At 46.5% G+C, this 13,586-nt stretch overlaps 1 protein-coding gene across 6 annotated transcripts in view; it reads right to left on the minus strand.

Moving 5' to 3' along the window:
• The window catches only part of AP2M1 (adaptor related protein complex 2 subunit mu 1), a 124,650-nt gene that overhangs the window by 88,841 nt on the left and 22,223 nt on the right, over positions 1-13,586 (minus strand). For all 6 annotated transcript variants that reach the window (XM_029615116.1, XM_029615113.1, XM_029615115.1 and 3 more), the window contains exon 2: positions 725-841. In XM_029615116.1, the coding sequence (XP_029470976.1) occupies positions 725-807 (83 nt within the window). In that variant the 5' untranslated portion in view covers positions 808-841. The remainder of the gene's footprint in view (positions 1-724; positions 842-13,586) is intronic.

Consider the following 13,586-nt stretch of genomic DNA (forward strand, 5'->3'; position numbering starts at 1 on the left):
ATGTCAAAGAACAGAACAGAAGCTGTCTTTATACTAAAGCAAGCTTCCCTCTAGTCCTTTCAACTACCAGCTCAATAAGAACTAGGGCTAAGGATCCGGCACCATGAGCATTCAACTGTCTGGGGGGTTTCCCCCATCATGCCTCAGCCAGAGGCAACAAACCATGACTCCCTCTGGAACCTCGTCTGACCATTTGGTGCTGCCTAGTGATAGCCAAGACTCCCTTCCCACAGATTAATCTTTGCAGCAAGTCCAGGGAACAAAAGTCAGCAGCAGGACTAATTCAGATCATCTGCATAGCAATAGAACAGCATTTGCCACTAAGATTCTGGGACAGCCTAAAGCTGTACTTTAATCACCAATAAAAAGCTCTGGATATATGCTATGATAAATATCTGTCATCAATCATTTGTATAAATTATATCAATGTTATTGCATTCAAAAGGTGCTAAATGTAATACAGAACCAACAGCAAAGCTGCCAGGCAACTAAGAGCAATGGGAATGCAAGCACGCATGAGGCAGCCTTCTTTAAAACACTAGCTTTTGTATAATTGCTACAGCAAGTTAAACAAGGTAGTTTTGATGCACATTACAGGCTCCTTTCCTAAGCAGCACAATATCGCATGCGCGCTCACGCACACGGGAATGCTGGAATCTGCCTATATGACTCAGGTGTCGAGCCACATCGCAGTAGTGCAATCAGATTCAGCTGCAGTACTCACCCAATGTCATCTCTGTACACCCGAGAGATCAAAACCTCCCCCTTGTGATTATAAATGAATAAGCCTCCAATCATGGTGAACATTCAGGCTTCCCTTCCCATGATACTTAGATGAGTCCTGAAATGAGAAAGTATCATTCATCATCCTTTAAGACTAAATATATAGCTCATGGCAATTAAATATTGTGTTTTGGTGGCAAACTAAACCAGACCAGCTACTTTAAAATACATATCTACTCACTCATTGAATGATACCAAATCAGAATGATGAAAATAAAGCTTACATGTGTCACCAGCAGCATAAAATTGTCTATATTCCCTCCAGCTTGTGCATGCAAAGCTGCTCCAGAATTCTACTGCACTTGCTGAGGAAGCTCCGGTTAGCAATGAATATTGCATGCAGCAACTAGCCTGACCTTTTCTATCATCTAGCCTGATGCAGAGTTTCCATACCATATAGCATCATGCTACCTCCTGAGAAATTACTACTTACCTGATGATTTCCTTTTTAGGACAGTCAGATGAATCCAGAACAAGTGGGTTATGCATCCTACCAGCAGATGGAGACAGCAAACAGATGTCACAGTATATACATCTGTGCAGTTACATCAGCCTGCCAGTATTCTCTTCAAAAGCTTCTGTGGACAAACTAGCAAACGACTTGATGAAAAACAGACAACCATTGCAATACTCAGCCAACAGGCAACGTTGAGCTCTGACAAAAATGTTACACTAGTCTAGGGACTGGAGTAACACCAGTAAGACCTGTAACATGTAGGCTTCACAGGAGAATCATTATGTAATCATATGGCAGCCAAGGGAGGGAAGCTGGATTCATCTGACTGTCCTAAAGAAAGGAAGTCAGGTAAGTAGTAATTTCTCATTTCTTAGCATCCAGTCAGATGAACCCAGAACAAGTGAGATGTAACCAAGCTACTCCCGAACAGGGCAGGGGGAATGCCCATGGGCCAAAGACTGCGTCCTCCCAGGCTTAAATATCCAGACGATAATACCTGGAAAGGTGTGTAAGGAGGATCACAATGCAGCTTGGCAAATGTCTACAGGAGACGATATAACTTCTGCCCATGACACTGCCCGAGTTCAAGTGGAATGGGCCTGAACCCGACTAGGTAACGGCTTCCCAGCATCCACATACATGGTCATGACTACCTCCTAAATCCACCAAGCTATGGTAGCCCATGAGACTGGCTCTCCCTGTCTTCATCCTCCTTTGCATCCAGAAACAAAGGATAATGAAGACGTCGCACTCTTTTCAAAAAAACAGACATCAGAATTAGCCAACAAGGATCCACCATTAACAGGACCCCAGAAACATAAGAACATAAGAAAATGCCATACTGGGTCAGACCAAGGGTCCATCTAGGCCAGCATCCTGTTTCCAACAGTGGCCAATCCAGGCCATAAGAACCTGGCAAGTACCCAAAAACTAAGTCTATTCCATGTTACCATTGCTAATGGCAGTGGCTATTCTCTAGGTGAACTTAATAGCAGGTAATGGACTTCTCCTCCAAGAACTTATACAATCCTTTTTTAAACACAGCTATACTAGTTGCATTAACCACATCCTCTGGCAACAAATTCCAGAGTTTAATTGTGCATTGAGTAAAAAAGAACTTTCTCCGATTAGTTTTAAATGTGCCCCATGCTAACTTCATGGAGTGCCCCCTAGTCTTTCTATTATCCGAAAGAGTAAATAACCGATTCACATCTACCCGTTCTAGACCTCTCATGATTTTAAACACCTCTATCATATCTCCCCTCAGCCGTCTCTTCTCCAAGCTGAAAAGTCCTAACCTCTTTAGTCTTTCCTCATAGGGGAGCTGTCCCATTCCCCTTATCATTTTGGTAGCCCTTCTCTGTACCTTCTCCATCGCAATTATATCTTTTTTGAGATGCGGCGACCAGAATTGTACACAGTATTCAAGATGCGGTCTCACCATGGAGCGATACAGAGGCATTATGACATTTTCCGTTTTAGTCACCATTCCCTTTCTAATAATTCCCCTTCTAATCATTCCCATTATTCTGATTTCCCTATTGCATTCCCTAAGTAAAGCAAGACTATAAGCACTTGCATGCAGGGGAGTAAAACCAGGACTGGATCAACCTGCCCTGAAAATCTGGAGCCAGTTTGCAACCCTATTTCCCAATCACTGAATCTAGGAAAGGCCCAGGTGTCCAGCAAGGCTCCTACTAAGCCAAAAGCCGAAATACTCCCAGGACAACCACTCTGCACCTTGTGAGAAGAACAAAGCAGTGGAGTCCTCGACCCATCCCAGGCAGGATGGAGCCCAGGCCCCCAGGTAGGTTAAAAATATAAAAAACTCAGGTAAAAATCCACAATCTTCCTCTTAAACCGCAAACTTACAGGCCGATCCAATATAGCACGCTCAGCCGAGCACACTGTTTAACCTGCGCCTGGATGCGTGTCCACAACCCCCTTATGAAGGGATTAGCGCATCCAAAATGAACATCCAACCCCCCCCGTGAAAAAAAAAACTCTCCCTTAATCAAAAACAAAAAAAAAAAAAAAAAACAGGACAGAACAGTTACTTCTACCCTTAAGGAATAAAGGGCCGAGCCTTTAAGCCATCTTGCAAAATTTCCAAAGTGAACAGTTTCTTGACCGAACAAGGAAGAGTACCACGATCCTCACACACTCTCCAAATCTGCACATAGGCCATGAAAGTGGAGAACTTTCTAGCTCTTAGCAAGGCAGAGGAGATCATTGCCACAGAGTATCCCCATTTCAGGAGGCAAAACCTGTCAAGGGCCATACCACAAGACAAAATAGAGTCAGATCTTTACGAAGGACAGGCCCCTGTGCGCTGGAAGTTGAAGAGGCAAATCCAACAGGGACATCTGCAGACCTGCATACCGTGGTCTTCTGGGTCCATCTGGACCAAATAAGAGCTCCATCCTTCTGTGGCATTCGATCCTGCAACTCAATCTGCCCAACATAGGCCATGGAGGAAAGGTATACAGCAACATGTCTTCTGGCCACTCCCCAATGACCTCAGATCTCTTCTGCAGCTGAAGAATTGCAAAATTTATGCAGTGTACAAAAATCACCAACAGGAGACCCCTGTGATCTTGAATCAGCTGAAACTCATCTGACAACACCCACTCTCCTGGGTCCAGACTCTCCCTGCTGAGAAAGTCTGCTCCTACATTGTCTTAGCCTGCAATGTATGAGGCTGAGATCTGGAGATGCACCTCTGCCCATTCCATAAGATGATTTCCTACGACATTTGCTGGCTCTTGGTACCTCCCTGCAGATTGATTTAAGCCACAGTCGTTGCATTGCCCAACACTGTGTGGACTGGGCGACCCTGTAGCTGAACTGTAAAAATGCCATTGGGACCGCCCTGGCCTCCAGGTGATTGATGTTCCAGAAAAACTATGCACTCCAGTGCCCTTGCACAGTCAGCTTCTGCCAGTGAACTCCTCAACTAAGGAGGCTCTCATCCATTGTCAGGACTAGCCAGTCCAGAGGGGATAGTGGAAATCACTTCCATAGTGATCCGCCTGCAATCACCTCTGCAGCTGGGAGAAAACATCCACTGGCAGAAGTCAATTGAATAGTCCTAAGACTGCGGATTCCACCAAGACAACAGGAAGGGCTGAAGAGGATGCATATGCACACTCACCCATGGTACCATTTTTAGGGTTGCTGCCATAGCCACGTGGCTGGGCACAGTGTGTTTAGGAGTTGAGCTAGCAACTTCTGAATTCAAGCTTACGGCAGGAATACCTTGGCCTACTTTGGGTCGAACTGAACCCCCAGGTAATTCCAGTGACTGCTCCTGGCTAGGTTTGCCACCCAGCTGAGCTCCTGCAACAGGGAAAAATCACCAGGCAGCTCTCTTCCAGCGACTTGGTGCTAATCAGCCAATCATCCAAATATGGGTGTATTAGGAGTTCATTCTCTCTCAACCCTACCGTAACTACCAACATTACTTTGGAACAGGTTCTGGGAGTGATGACCAGACCAAGGACAGCACCTGAAACTGAATGTGGTGTCCTACAACTGCGAACCACAGGAAGTGATGTTCTAATCTGATGGGAATGTGGAAATATGCCTCTAAAGATCCAGAGGGGTAAGAAATTCCCCCTCGACTACATGGCCATTATCACCAAGCGCAAATGTCTTCATGTGAATATGCTTCACTCTCAAATGACGATTGAGCTTGAGGCACAATGAAATAATGGAAAAGTCACCCTGTATTTTCTTGAGATGTGGGTACTGGGATCACAGCCCTCATATTGAGCAACCTTGCCAATGCAGTTTCCACTGTCTTGTGGTGAGTGGCAGAGAGATACCATGAACAGGTCCCAAGGAACACTGTGAAACGCTAGCATTTATTCTTGTTTCACTTCCAGGACCCACTGATTCCATGTGATGTCTACCCATCTCTGATAAGAGGTGTCCCCCTATCTCCTGTTTCCAGGGGTGGGTCAGCAAACCTTCATTGGGAGGTTCCACTACCCAAGCCTGCACTTTTGGGATGTCAGGGACGAAGGACTGCAACCCATCGAAGGGTCAAGTACTCTTAAGGTCACTCAATTTACAGGGTGGAAAACACTTGGATCCTCTAGCACGCCCTCTCATGTGAAAGGAACGCTGCGCCTGCTTCTTATTCTCCAGCAAACAAGGAATCAGAGATTCACCCCACATACTGACCAGTTTCTCCAACTCGCAACAAAACAAGAGAGAGACATTAAGGGGTAATTTGGTGAGGTTAGCCTCTGAGGTCACATCAGCTGACCAATTTCTCAACCATAACTGATGCCTGGCCACTACCAAAGCCACCCATCTGGCTTACGTGCAGACCAAATCAAAGCCTGCCTCCACCTAGGTGGCAGCAGCTGGTTCCACAACTGCCTTGAAGTATACCCCCAGAGTCAGCCTCCTAGGAGAGAAGCAAACAAGAGCGAGCCACCAATGAACAAGCAGCAGCGATTTGAAAGGAGCATTTCAAGCAGTAGCAATGACCTAGGCGGCCAAAAATTAAGCGTACAGTACCACTTGTGTGCATAGGTAAGCGCGCAGCCACTACATGTCACTTAACATGGGTGCACAGACTACCCCACTGTGTGCACAATCTGGACACACACACCAGACAATCTTAGAGAGCATCCTTAGTGCGCAAAAAGCTGTTGTGGCCTAGCACACGGCACACAGTGAAAAGCCTCGGAGCGGAGCCTAGCCCTAAGGAAGCTGCTCAACCCCCCAGGCTGCCCATGTCCCTCAACCACCTATGAAGTGGAACGAATGGCAGACCAGCGCACCAAGCAGAGACTGGGGAGCAGGAAACCCTGTACAGCACAAAAAACAAAAAAAACCCAGAACACACCTCCTGCCAAGTCTTTCAAAAAAAGACTTCACAGGAGTTTTGGGGGGTTTTTTTTTTGTTTTTTTTAACCTTACTGGAGCTCAGCCGTACCTAGCTGACCACAGAGTGTCTCCAGCTGCAGGGGGGAAGGGATATGCAGTCACCAACATGCTCTGCTTCCTGCACCTGCTGGCTTTCAGCTGCTCAAGCAGCTAAGTCCATGCTGGAAAAACTAGCTACTGGAGCAAGGCACACATCTGAGGGACCACAGAAATCACCTCAAATTCTCAATTGTGGGAGGGACCATTTGGTATCACCGTAGGAGAGCAGGGTGAATTTTATCCTTAATTCTCCTTTATTTTAAAAATGAAGCAATCCCCAGTGGGGAAAGGCACATCCACCATCCGCTGGAGACTGAGAATACTGGCAAGGGTGTATATATTGACACGTCTGATTACTCAGTCTCCATCTAATGGTAGGAATGTATAACTCACTTGTTCTAGATTCATCTGACTGGATACTAAGAAAATACTGTGAACCTGCACAATTTCTTTTTTTTTTTTTTTTTAAACTTGATCAATTACGCCAACTGATCACTTTGAAGTGAGTGACCAGCTCAAAATGTGGAACTGAAATCTAATTTCAAGTTTGAAAGTTGAGATACAGACACAGCAAGTGACGTTTGTGCAAGTTGAACTTAAAATGAGATGAGACATTGTAACAGCATATAAGGACTTTTAAAAATCTTAAGTTTCTCTTTTGGTCTCCATTTCCCAATTTTATTCCCTCTATGCCAGCCTCTTCCTCCTGGCGCCATCAATTCATGCTTTTACTGGTCCAGCTCTATACCCCTGCTGCTTGTCCCTGCCCCAATGGCAGATGTTTTTTTTGGCCAGGGACTGCCATTATTCTTTGTGAACAAAACAGGTAAGAACTACACATCTGGGTACTGTCTCCTCAGCTCAGAAACTACCAGAACTTCTGAGCATTTGTGTGTGGACTTGTGTTGGTGCTTTACAGACTGTCTGAGTCTGCCTCCTATCCCTTGTCACTGCTTAGACCACAAAGGACAGATTGTAAATCCCAGAGAGAGAGAGCAAATATCTGCCTCATTACAAATTAATTTAAAAAAAAATTCCAAGTGGCCATGGAAGGGGGAAAAAACAAGTTTGCTTACCGTAAACGTTGTTTCCGTAGATAGCAGGATGAATTAGCCATGCTGTCCTGGGATCTGTCAATCAGGTCCGGGAGGCGGAGCTTGATAAAGCAGAGGATAGAGTTTTGTACCCTCTGCGGCTGCGCGTGGGTTCCCACGCAGGCAGTACAGATTCTCCTCAGTCTGTGATTAAGCAGTAGTAGATCTAATGATTGGTGATTGCCAGGGAGATGGGTGGGTCAGCATGGCTAATTCATCCTGCTATCTACGGAAACAACGTTTACGGTAAGCAAACTTGTTTTTTCCCGTCGATAGCAGGGATGAATTAGCCATGCTGTCCTGGGAGTCTCCAGCTCCTATCACGTTCAGTCTATTCTGTTCTTAAACGTGAGGCAGGTTGTGGCAATCACTTGGAGTAAGCTGATGCGGATTGTAGGATTGTTTGACCTAACTGTGTATCCGCTGCAGCTTGTTGACCTAAGCAATAATGTGCTGTGAAAGTATGCAGGGAAGTCCATGTTGCCGCCTTGCATATATCTATTGGTTGAACATGACTAAGGTGTGCCCATGTGGTGGATAGGGCCCGAACTTTATGTGTCTTTGGTTTGTGAAGCAATGGCACGTTCTGTTTGTCATAGCAGAACTGGATGCATTGTATTATCCAGCTTGAAATGGTCCGTTTCGTGACCGGAAGCCCTGTCCCCTTAGGGTCAAAGGAGAGAAATAGTTGCGATGGGCGTGATGGAGCCGCAGTTCTATTTCTATAATAAGCCAATGCTCTTTTACAATCCAGGGTGTGTAATAACGCCTCGCGTTCATTGGTGTGTGGCTTTGGAAAGAAAGTTGGTAGGTCAATGGTTTGATTAATATGAAACTGTGAAATAACCTTCGGCAAAAAGGAGGGATGCGTTCTCAGGACTACCTTTTGATGGAAGAACTGTAGATATGGTTCATAGTGAACTAATGCTTGAAGTTCGCTGACACGCCTCGCTGAAGTGACTGCGACTAGAAATACCACCTTCCAGGTTAGGTATTTTAAGTGCGATGATTCTATGGGTTCGAATGGGGCATGCATCAGTTGTTCTAATACTATGTTGATGTTCCACGGAACCGCCGGTTTCTTGAACGGTGATCTAATGTGCAGTATACCCTTGAGGAATCGAGCTAGAAGGGGATGAGCTGCTATGGTGACATTATTAACCGGTCTATGGTAGGCCGCAATAGCACTTAAATGAACACGAATCGATGCCGTGGCTAAGCCTGTCTCGTAAAGGGTATGCAGATAATCTAGCAATTGTTGCGGTGTGCAATCCACCGGAGATATGCGATGTGATGCACACCACGAGGAATATCTTTTCCATTTGTAACTAATTCAGTCTAGTGGAGGGTTTCCTAGACTCTAGAAGTATGAGTTGTGCACTCTGTGATACCTGTTGTTGTGTTAGTAGCCACCTGTCAGTCTCCAGGCTGTCAAGTAAAGGGAGGAGTGCATCGGATGGAGCAGGGTCCCTTGATCCTGAAGGAGAAGGTCCGACCGATTCGGGAGCCGGATCGGGTCGTCCGTTGAAAGGCGAAGGATGTAACTGTACCATGGTTGGCGCGGCCATGATGGGGCGATGAATATCATCTGCGCTCTGTCCGTTATGCATTTTTGTATTGTCTTGGTGAGGAGGGGAATTGGTGGAAAGGCGTAGAGTAGGCCTGTTGACCATGGAATCAGAAATGCATCTTGCGCTATTCTGAGTTTGCTTGGATGGATAGAACAAAACTTGGGAAGTTGCGTGTTGTGTTCCGTAGCAAAAAGGTCTATTGATGGAGTTCCCCATCTGTTGAATAATTGGAGTGTTACTTCTGCATTGAGTGTCCACTCGTGGGGATGAAATATGCGACTCAATCTGTCCGCTCTTGTATTTGCTATACCCGGAAGATAAGTCGCTTGAAGATGTATGCTCTGTCGATGAGCAAGTTGAAAAATTTGCAATGTTTCTTTGCAGAGGGTCCAGGAGCCTGAACCCCCCCTGTTTGTTGATATAGAACATTGTCACTTGATTGTCCGTATATACCATTAGTCTGCGGCCACGCAAGAATGTCTGGAATGCCTGTAAAGCCAGGCGAATGGCTCGGAGTTCCAGCAGGTTGATCTGTAGGGACTGTTCTGCTATTGTCCATAGGCCCTGTGTTTCGTATACCTCTAGATGCGCTCTCCACCCCTTCCTGGACGCATCTGTTAGAATTGTGTTGTGCATGGGTTGGCGAAATAGAGCCCCTTTGACTAACGTGGATGGAAGGAGCCACCACGAGATGTCTTTTTTCATTTCCTTGGTAAGGGTGATGGCCTGAGAGAGAGGTTGTGAGTGCTGTTTCCACTGTCGTTTGAGTCCCCACTGTAACCTTCTCATGTGTAACTTGGTATTTGGGACTAGGAAATTGGCTGCTGCCATGTGGCCGAGGACCACTAGCACCTGACGAGCCGATGTTATATGTTTTGTCTGTAAAGTCTGTAAAAGTTGCCGCAATTGAATTTGTCTGTCCAACGGCAGGAACGCTCTGTGTTGCGTGGTGTCCAGATACGCTCCTATGAATTGGAGTTGTTGTGCTGGTTGTAGCTGAGATTTTTGGAAGTTGACTACCAATCCCAATTGTTGTAAGCATTGCAGGATGTGATGCAGATGCGAGACGAGTAGTGCCCGGGTCGGAGCTACTACTAGCCAATCGTCCAAATAAGGAAAGATTGTTATTCCTTGTGGTCTGAGGTGAGCCACCACCACTACCATGCACTTGGTGAACACTCTGGGAGCCGCAGACAACCCAAAGGGGAGTACTCTGTATTGGTAATGTCTGTGCTTGTGGTGAAAGCAGAGGTAACGCCAGGAAGAGGGGTGCATTGGAATGTGAGTGTATGCATCCTTCAGATCGATGGAACACATCCAGTCGTTGGGTTGTAAAAGTGGTAGGATTGACTTCAGGGATACCATTTTGAATTTTTCCTTTACTAGGAATTTGTTGAGTTCCCATAGATCTAGTATGGGTCGCAGGCCTCCTGATTTCTTGGGAATCAGGAAGTAGGGGGGAGTAGAAACCTTGATTGTGAAGGTTTTTGGGGAGGAGTGCTATGGCCTTTGTTTGGCATAGGTGAATAATCTCCTGCTGTAGCTGTGGTTGGGTTCTTACCTGCTTTGGATTGGTGAATTGTGGCAGGTTTGATTTTGAGTGGAAATGTAACAGATATCCCTGACGTACAATGTCCAGAACCCATCGATCTGATGTTATGTGTTCCCACATGTGTACACACGACTGGATTCTTCCTGGCGGTGGTGAGGGATGTGGTGGTGGCTTCAGTTTCAAAAAGACTGAGCCGGCTTGGCTGCCGTCGGTTGCTGTTGGCTTTGTTGGCGTTGCGCTCTCGGTTTGCCTCGACGTGGAAGCTGAGATGGTTGTTGGTGACTGTTGTCTTTGGTAGGTTGGATAAGGTTGTGTACGGTAACCTTGATAAGGTCGGTAAGGTCTACGCCCATATGACGCCCTGCAAGAGTAAGGGTAAAAGCGTTTGGGGGCTTGATAAGGCTGATGGGCCTGTAACGATTGGACCGCTAGTGCCTCGTCTTTAAGCTTTCCTACCGTTTCTTGTAATTTTGTGCCAAATAGGTGTTCTCCTGTGCAAGGGAGATTGGCCAGCTTCTCATGCACATCGTCTCTAATAGAGCTGGAGCGGAGCCACGCTGTCCTCCTCGCCGCTATAGCTGTCGCCGATGCCCTCGAGGAAGTCTCCATGCCCTCGTATACTGATCTGAGTAGATGTCGTGAACATTCTTCCATATCGTGTAATGTTTGGGGCAGTTGTTCCCCTGTTGTTGAAAGTAATCCTTTTGTGGCTTGTATGCACTCGTACAAATACTGCACCATGTAAAATTGGTGGTGCATGATACGTGTAGTAAGCATAGCGTTCTGGTAGATTTTTCTACCTATTTCATCCAAGTATTTATGATCCTTGTTAGGAGGATAGGTGGCATGGAGTTTTTGTTTCCGAAATCTCTGCAACGCTGATTCTACGACTACCGATTCGTGTGGTAGTTGTGAGAGGGTATAAGGAATATCCTTCCTAATACGAAATTTGAGATCTGATTTCCTGGAGACCGCTTGTACTGATTGGGGTGTCTCCCAAGATTTCAGGAGGAGGTGATGAAGAAGATCATGTGGAGGAAGTGTGGTAGGTTCTCCTGGTACATCGAATATCTTCAACAAACCCAGAGTTTCTGCTCTGGGGTCAGGTTCCTTCTGAATCTGTAGTTGGAGGATGTTTCCCATTTTCTCTAAAAAGCGAGGATATGACAGGTCCTCTGGTGGAGAATATGGTTCTTGCTGACCTTCCGGAACATCGGAGGGGTACCCCGTTGAAGAAGCGGGGGATTCTGAATGGAACTGATAGTGTTCCGGTGAGTTGGAGCGCGTTGGAAAGGGCTGCGGAGTTAGTTCCCCAGGAGAGGTTGGTGTATCTCCTGTGTCAGCCCTTGGTGGTGAAGTTTTCTGTATAGAGTCTGTATTCGTGGGTTCTTTATCCAGTATGAATGACGACTGTAAGGTACTAAAGAAGCCTTCTAACGATTGTGACAGTTGCCAGAAGGCATCCTTGGTGGCCTGTGGCAGAACCGATCTTTGTTGCTTATCTACCGGCTCGTTATGGTCTCTAGTTGAACTAGACTTCTTAGATGGAGAAGAAGCCTGCGAGGATGTCAGGTAGATAGGTGATTTTGAATGTCTTGAATGGGAGATCCGCGATGATCTTGAGGTTGAAGGACTGATTTCTAACCTATCTCTTCGTCTATAGTGAGATTCACCTGCATGCCTGTTATGTCTTGTTTTTGAGGCAGATGATTTGCGAGGTGGGTCTCGTTCCCGATGAGAGGAGGTTGTCCTATCTGAGGAGTGCTCTGAAGACCTGCGTGTACGTTTAGGTGTTCTCTCGCCGAGTTGTGTACTGCCCGATAAGGAGTAGAGCTCTGGCCGTCTGCCAGAATGTTCCATAATGAAGGCGCCTTCTGGGTGTGGTAGCTTCCTTGTTGATGCTATCTTGTGTTTGTAGGACGATTCTGTCTCTGGTCGTCCCGTGGACTGTGGTCGGGAATGCGGCGCGGTAATCACCTTTGGTGGTTTTCGCGTCTTGTCAGATGAACTCGGCGCCGTCTTTGGTGCCATTGGTTCTGGCGTCTCTCTCGGCGCCGATGGTCCTCTAGGTACCGTTGATGGCGGCGCCGATATTGAGGTTTTTGGATCCGGCGCAAAGAGCGGTGGTTCCCGCGCCGTATATTTATTTATTTATTTATTGTTTTTGTTATACCGAGTTTCATGACTGGCATCACATCAACCCGGTTTACAATTAACAATGTGTGAAAAGCATAAGGTAACGTGATAACAATATTCCCAATAGAACTGTGAACTTTAAATACAGAGAATCAATTGAAGGGTGAGAAAGTTACAATAAAACAATAAAACAGGGAAAATTAACTTGGAGCTGGAAGAGGGGAGAGATTGAACAATGCAATATTTACATTTCAGCCAATTAGTGTAGTAGTATAGCGGAGTGAATAAATAAGCCTATGTGAATAAATGGGACAGTACATAAATATGAAACGGTAAAATAAGTAACCAAGAGTATAGGCAGCTGTCTTCGGCGCCGTCTTGTGTTTGCGTTCTTTGTGACGAGAAGATATCGTTTTTGAATGTGTCGATACCTGCTTCGTGTGATGTTGTGGTACGGGCGCCTTTGGGTATGGCGCCGTTTGTGACCTCTTTGGAGACGGCGCCGTTGTCGGCATCAGCGCGCCCTCCGCGGACTCAGACGCCATTTTGCATCTTTTTGTTGGCGCTCGATCCTTCTGATGATGTAGGCCTCGTTGCGAGTCCTTGCTGGAGTTACTCGACGCCCCTCTGCGGTCGGGAAGAACAGAGCCCTGTTTCCCTTGTACCTGCTTTTCCTTTGGGCGTGAGGAGTCTGAAGATGCCGTTCTGGGCATTGAATATTTTAATTGCTTCACCGGGCCCGGTGAAGAGTGAACCTCCGAGGGATCAGAGGTGCTTAAAAGTTCTTGTAGACGATAGGCCCTTTGGAGTTTGGCTCTCGGGGACATCTTTTTACAAAATTCGCATTGGGTACATCATGGCTGTCGCCGAGGCAGCGGTAACATCGGTCATGGCCATCCGTGACCGACATCACCTTACCACAGCGGCAGCGTTTGAAACCCGATTTGGACATTGAGGAGAATGTCAGCTCCGCGTGCGATCCCGCGCGCGGAAAGAACACACTGAGGAGAATCTGTACTGCCTGCGCGGGAACCCACGTGCAGCCGCAGAGG

The sequence above is a fragment of the Rhinatrema bivittatum genome, chromosome 9, assembly GCF_901001135.1.
Source record: "Rhinatrema bivittatum chromosome 9, aRhiBiv1.1, whole genome shotgun sequence".
NCBI classification, from domain to species: domain Eukaryota; kingdom Metazoa; phylum Chordata; class Amphibia; order Gymnophiona; family Rhinatrematidae; genus Rhinatrema; species Rhinatrema bivittatum.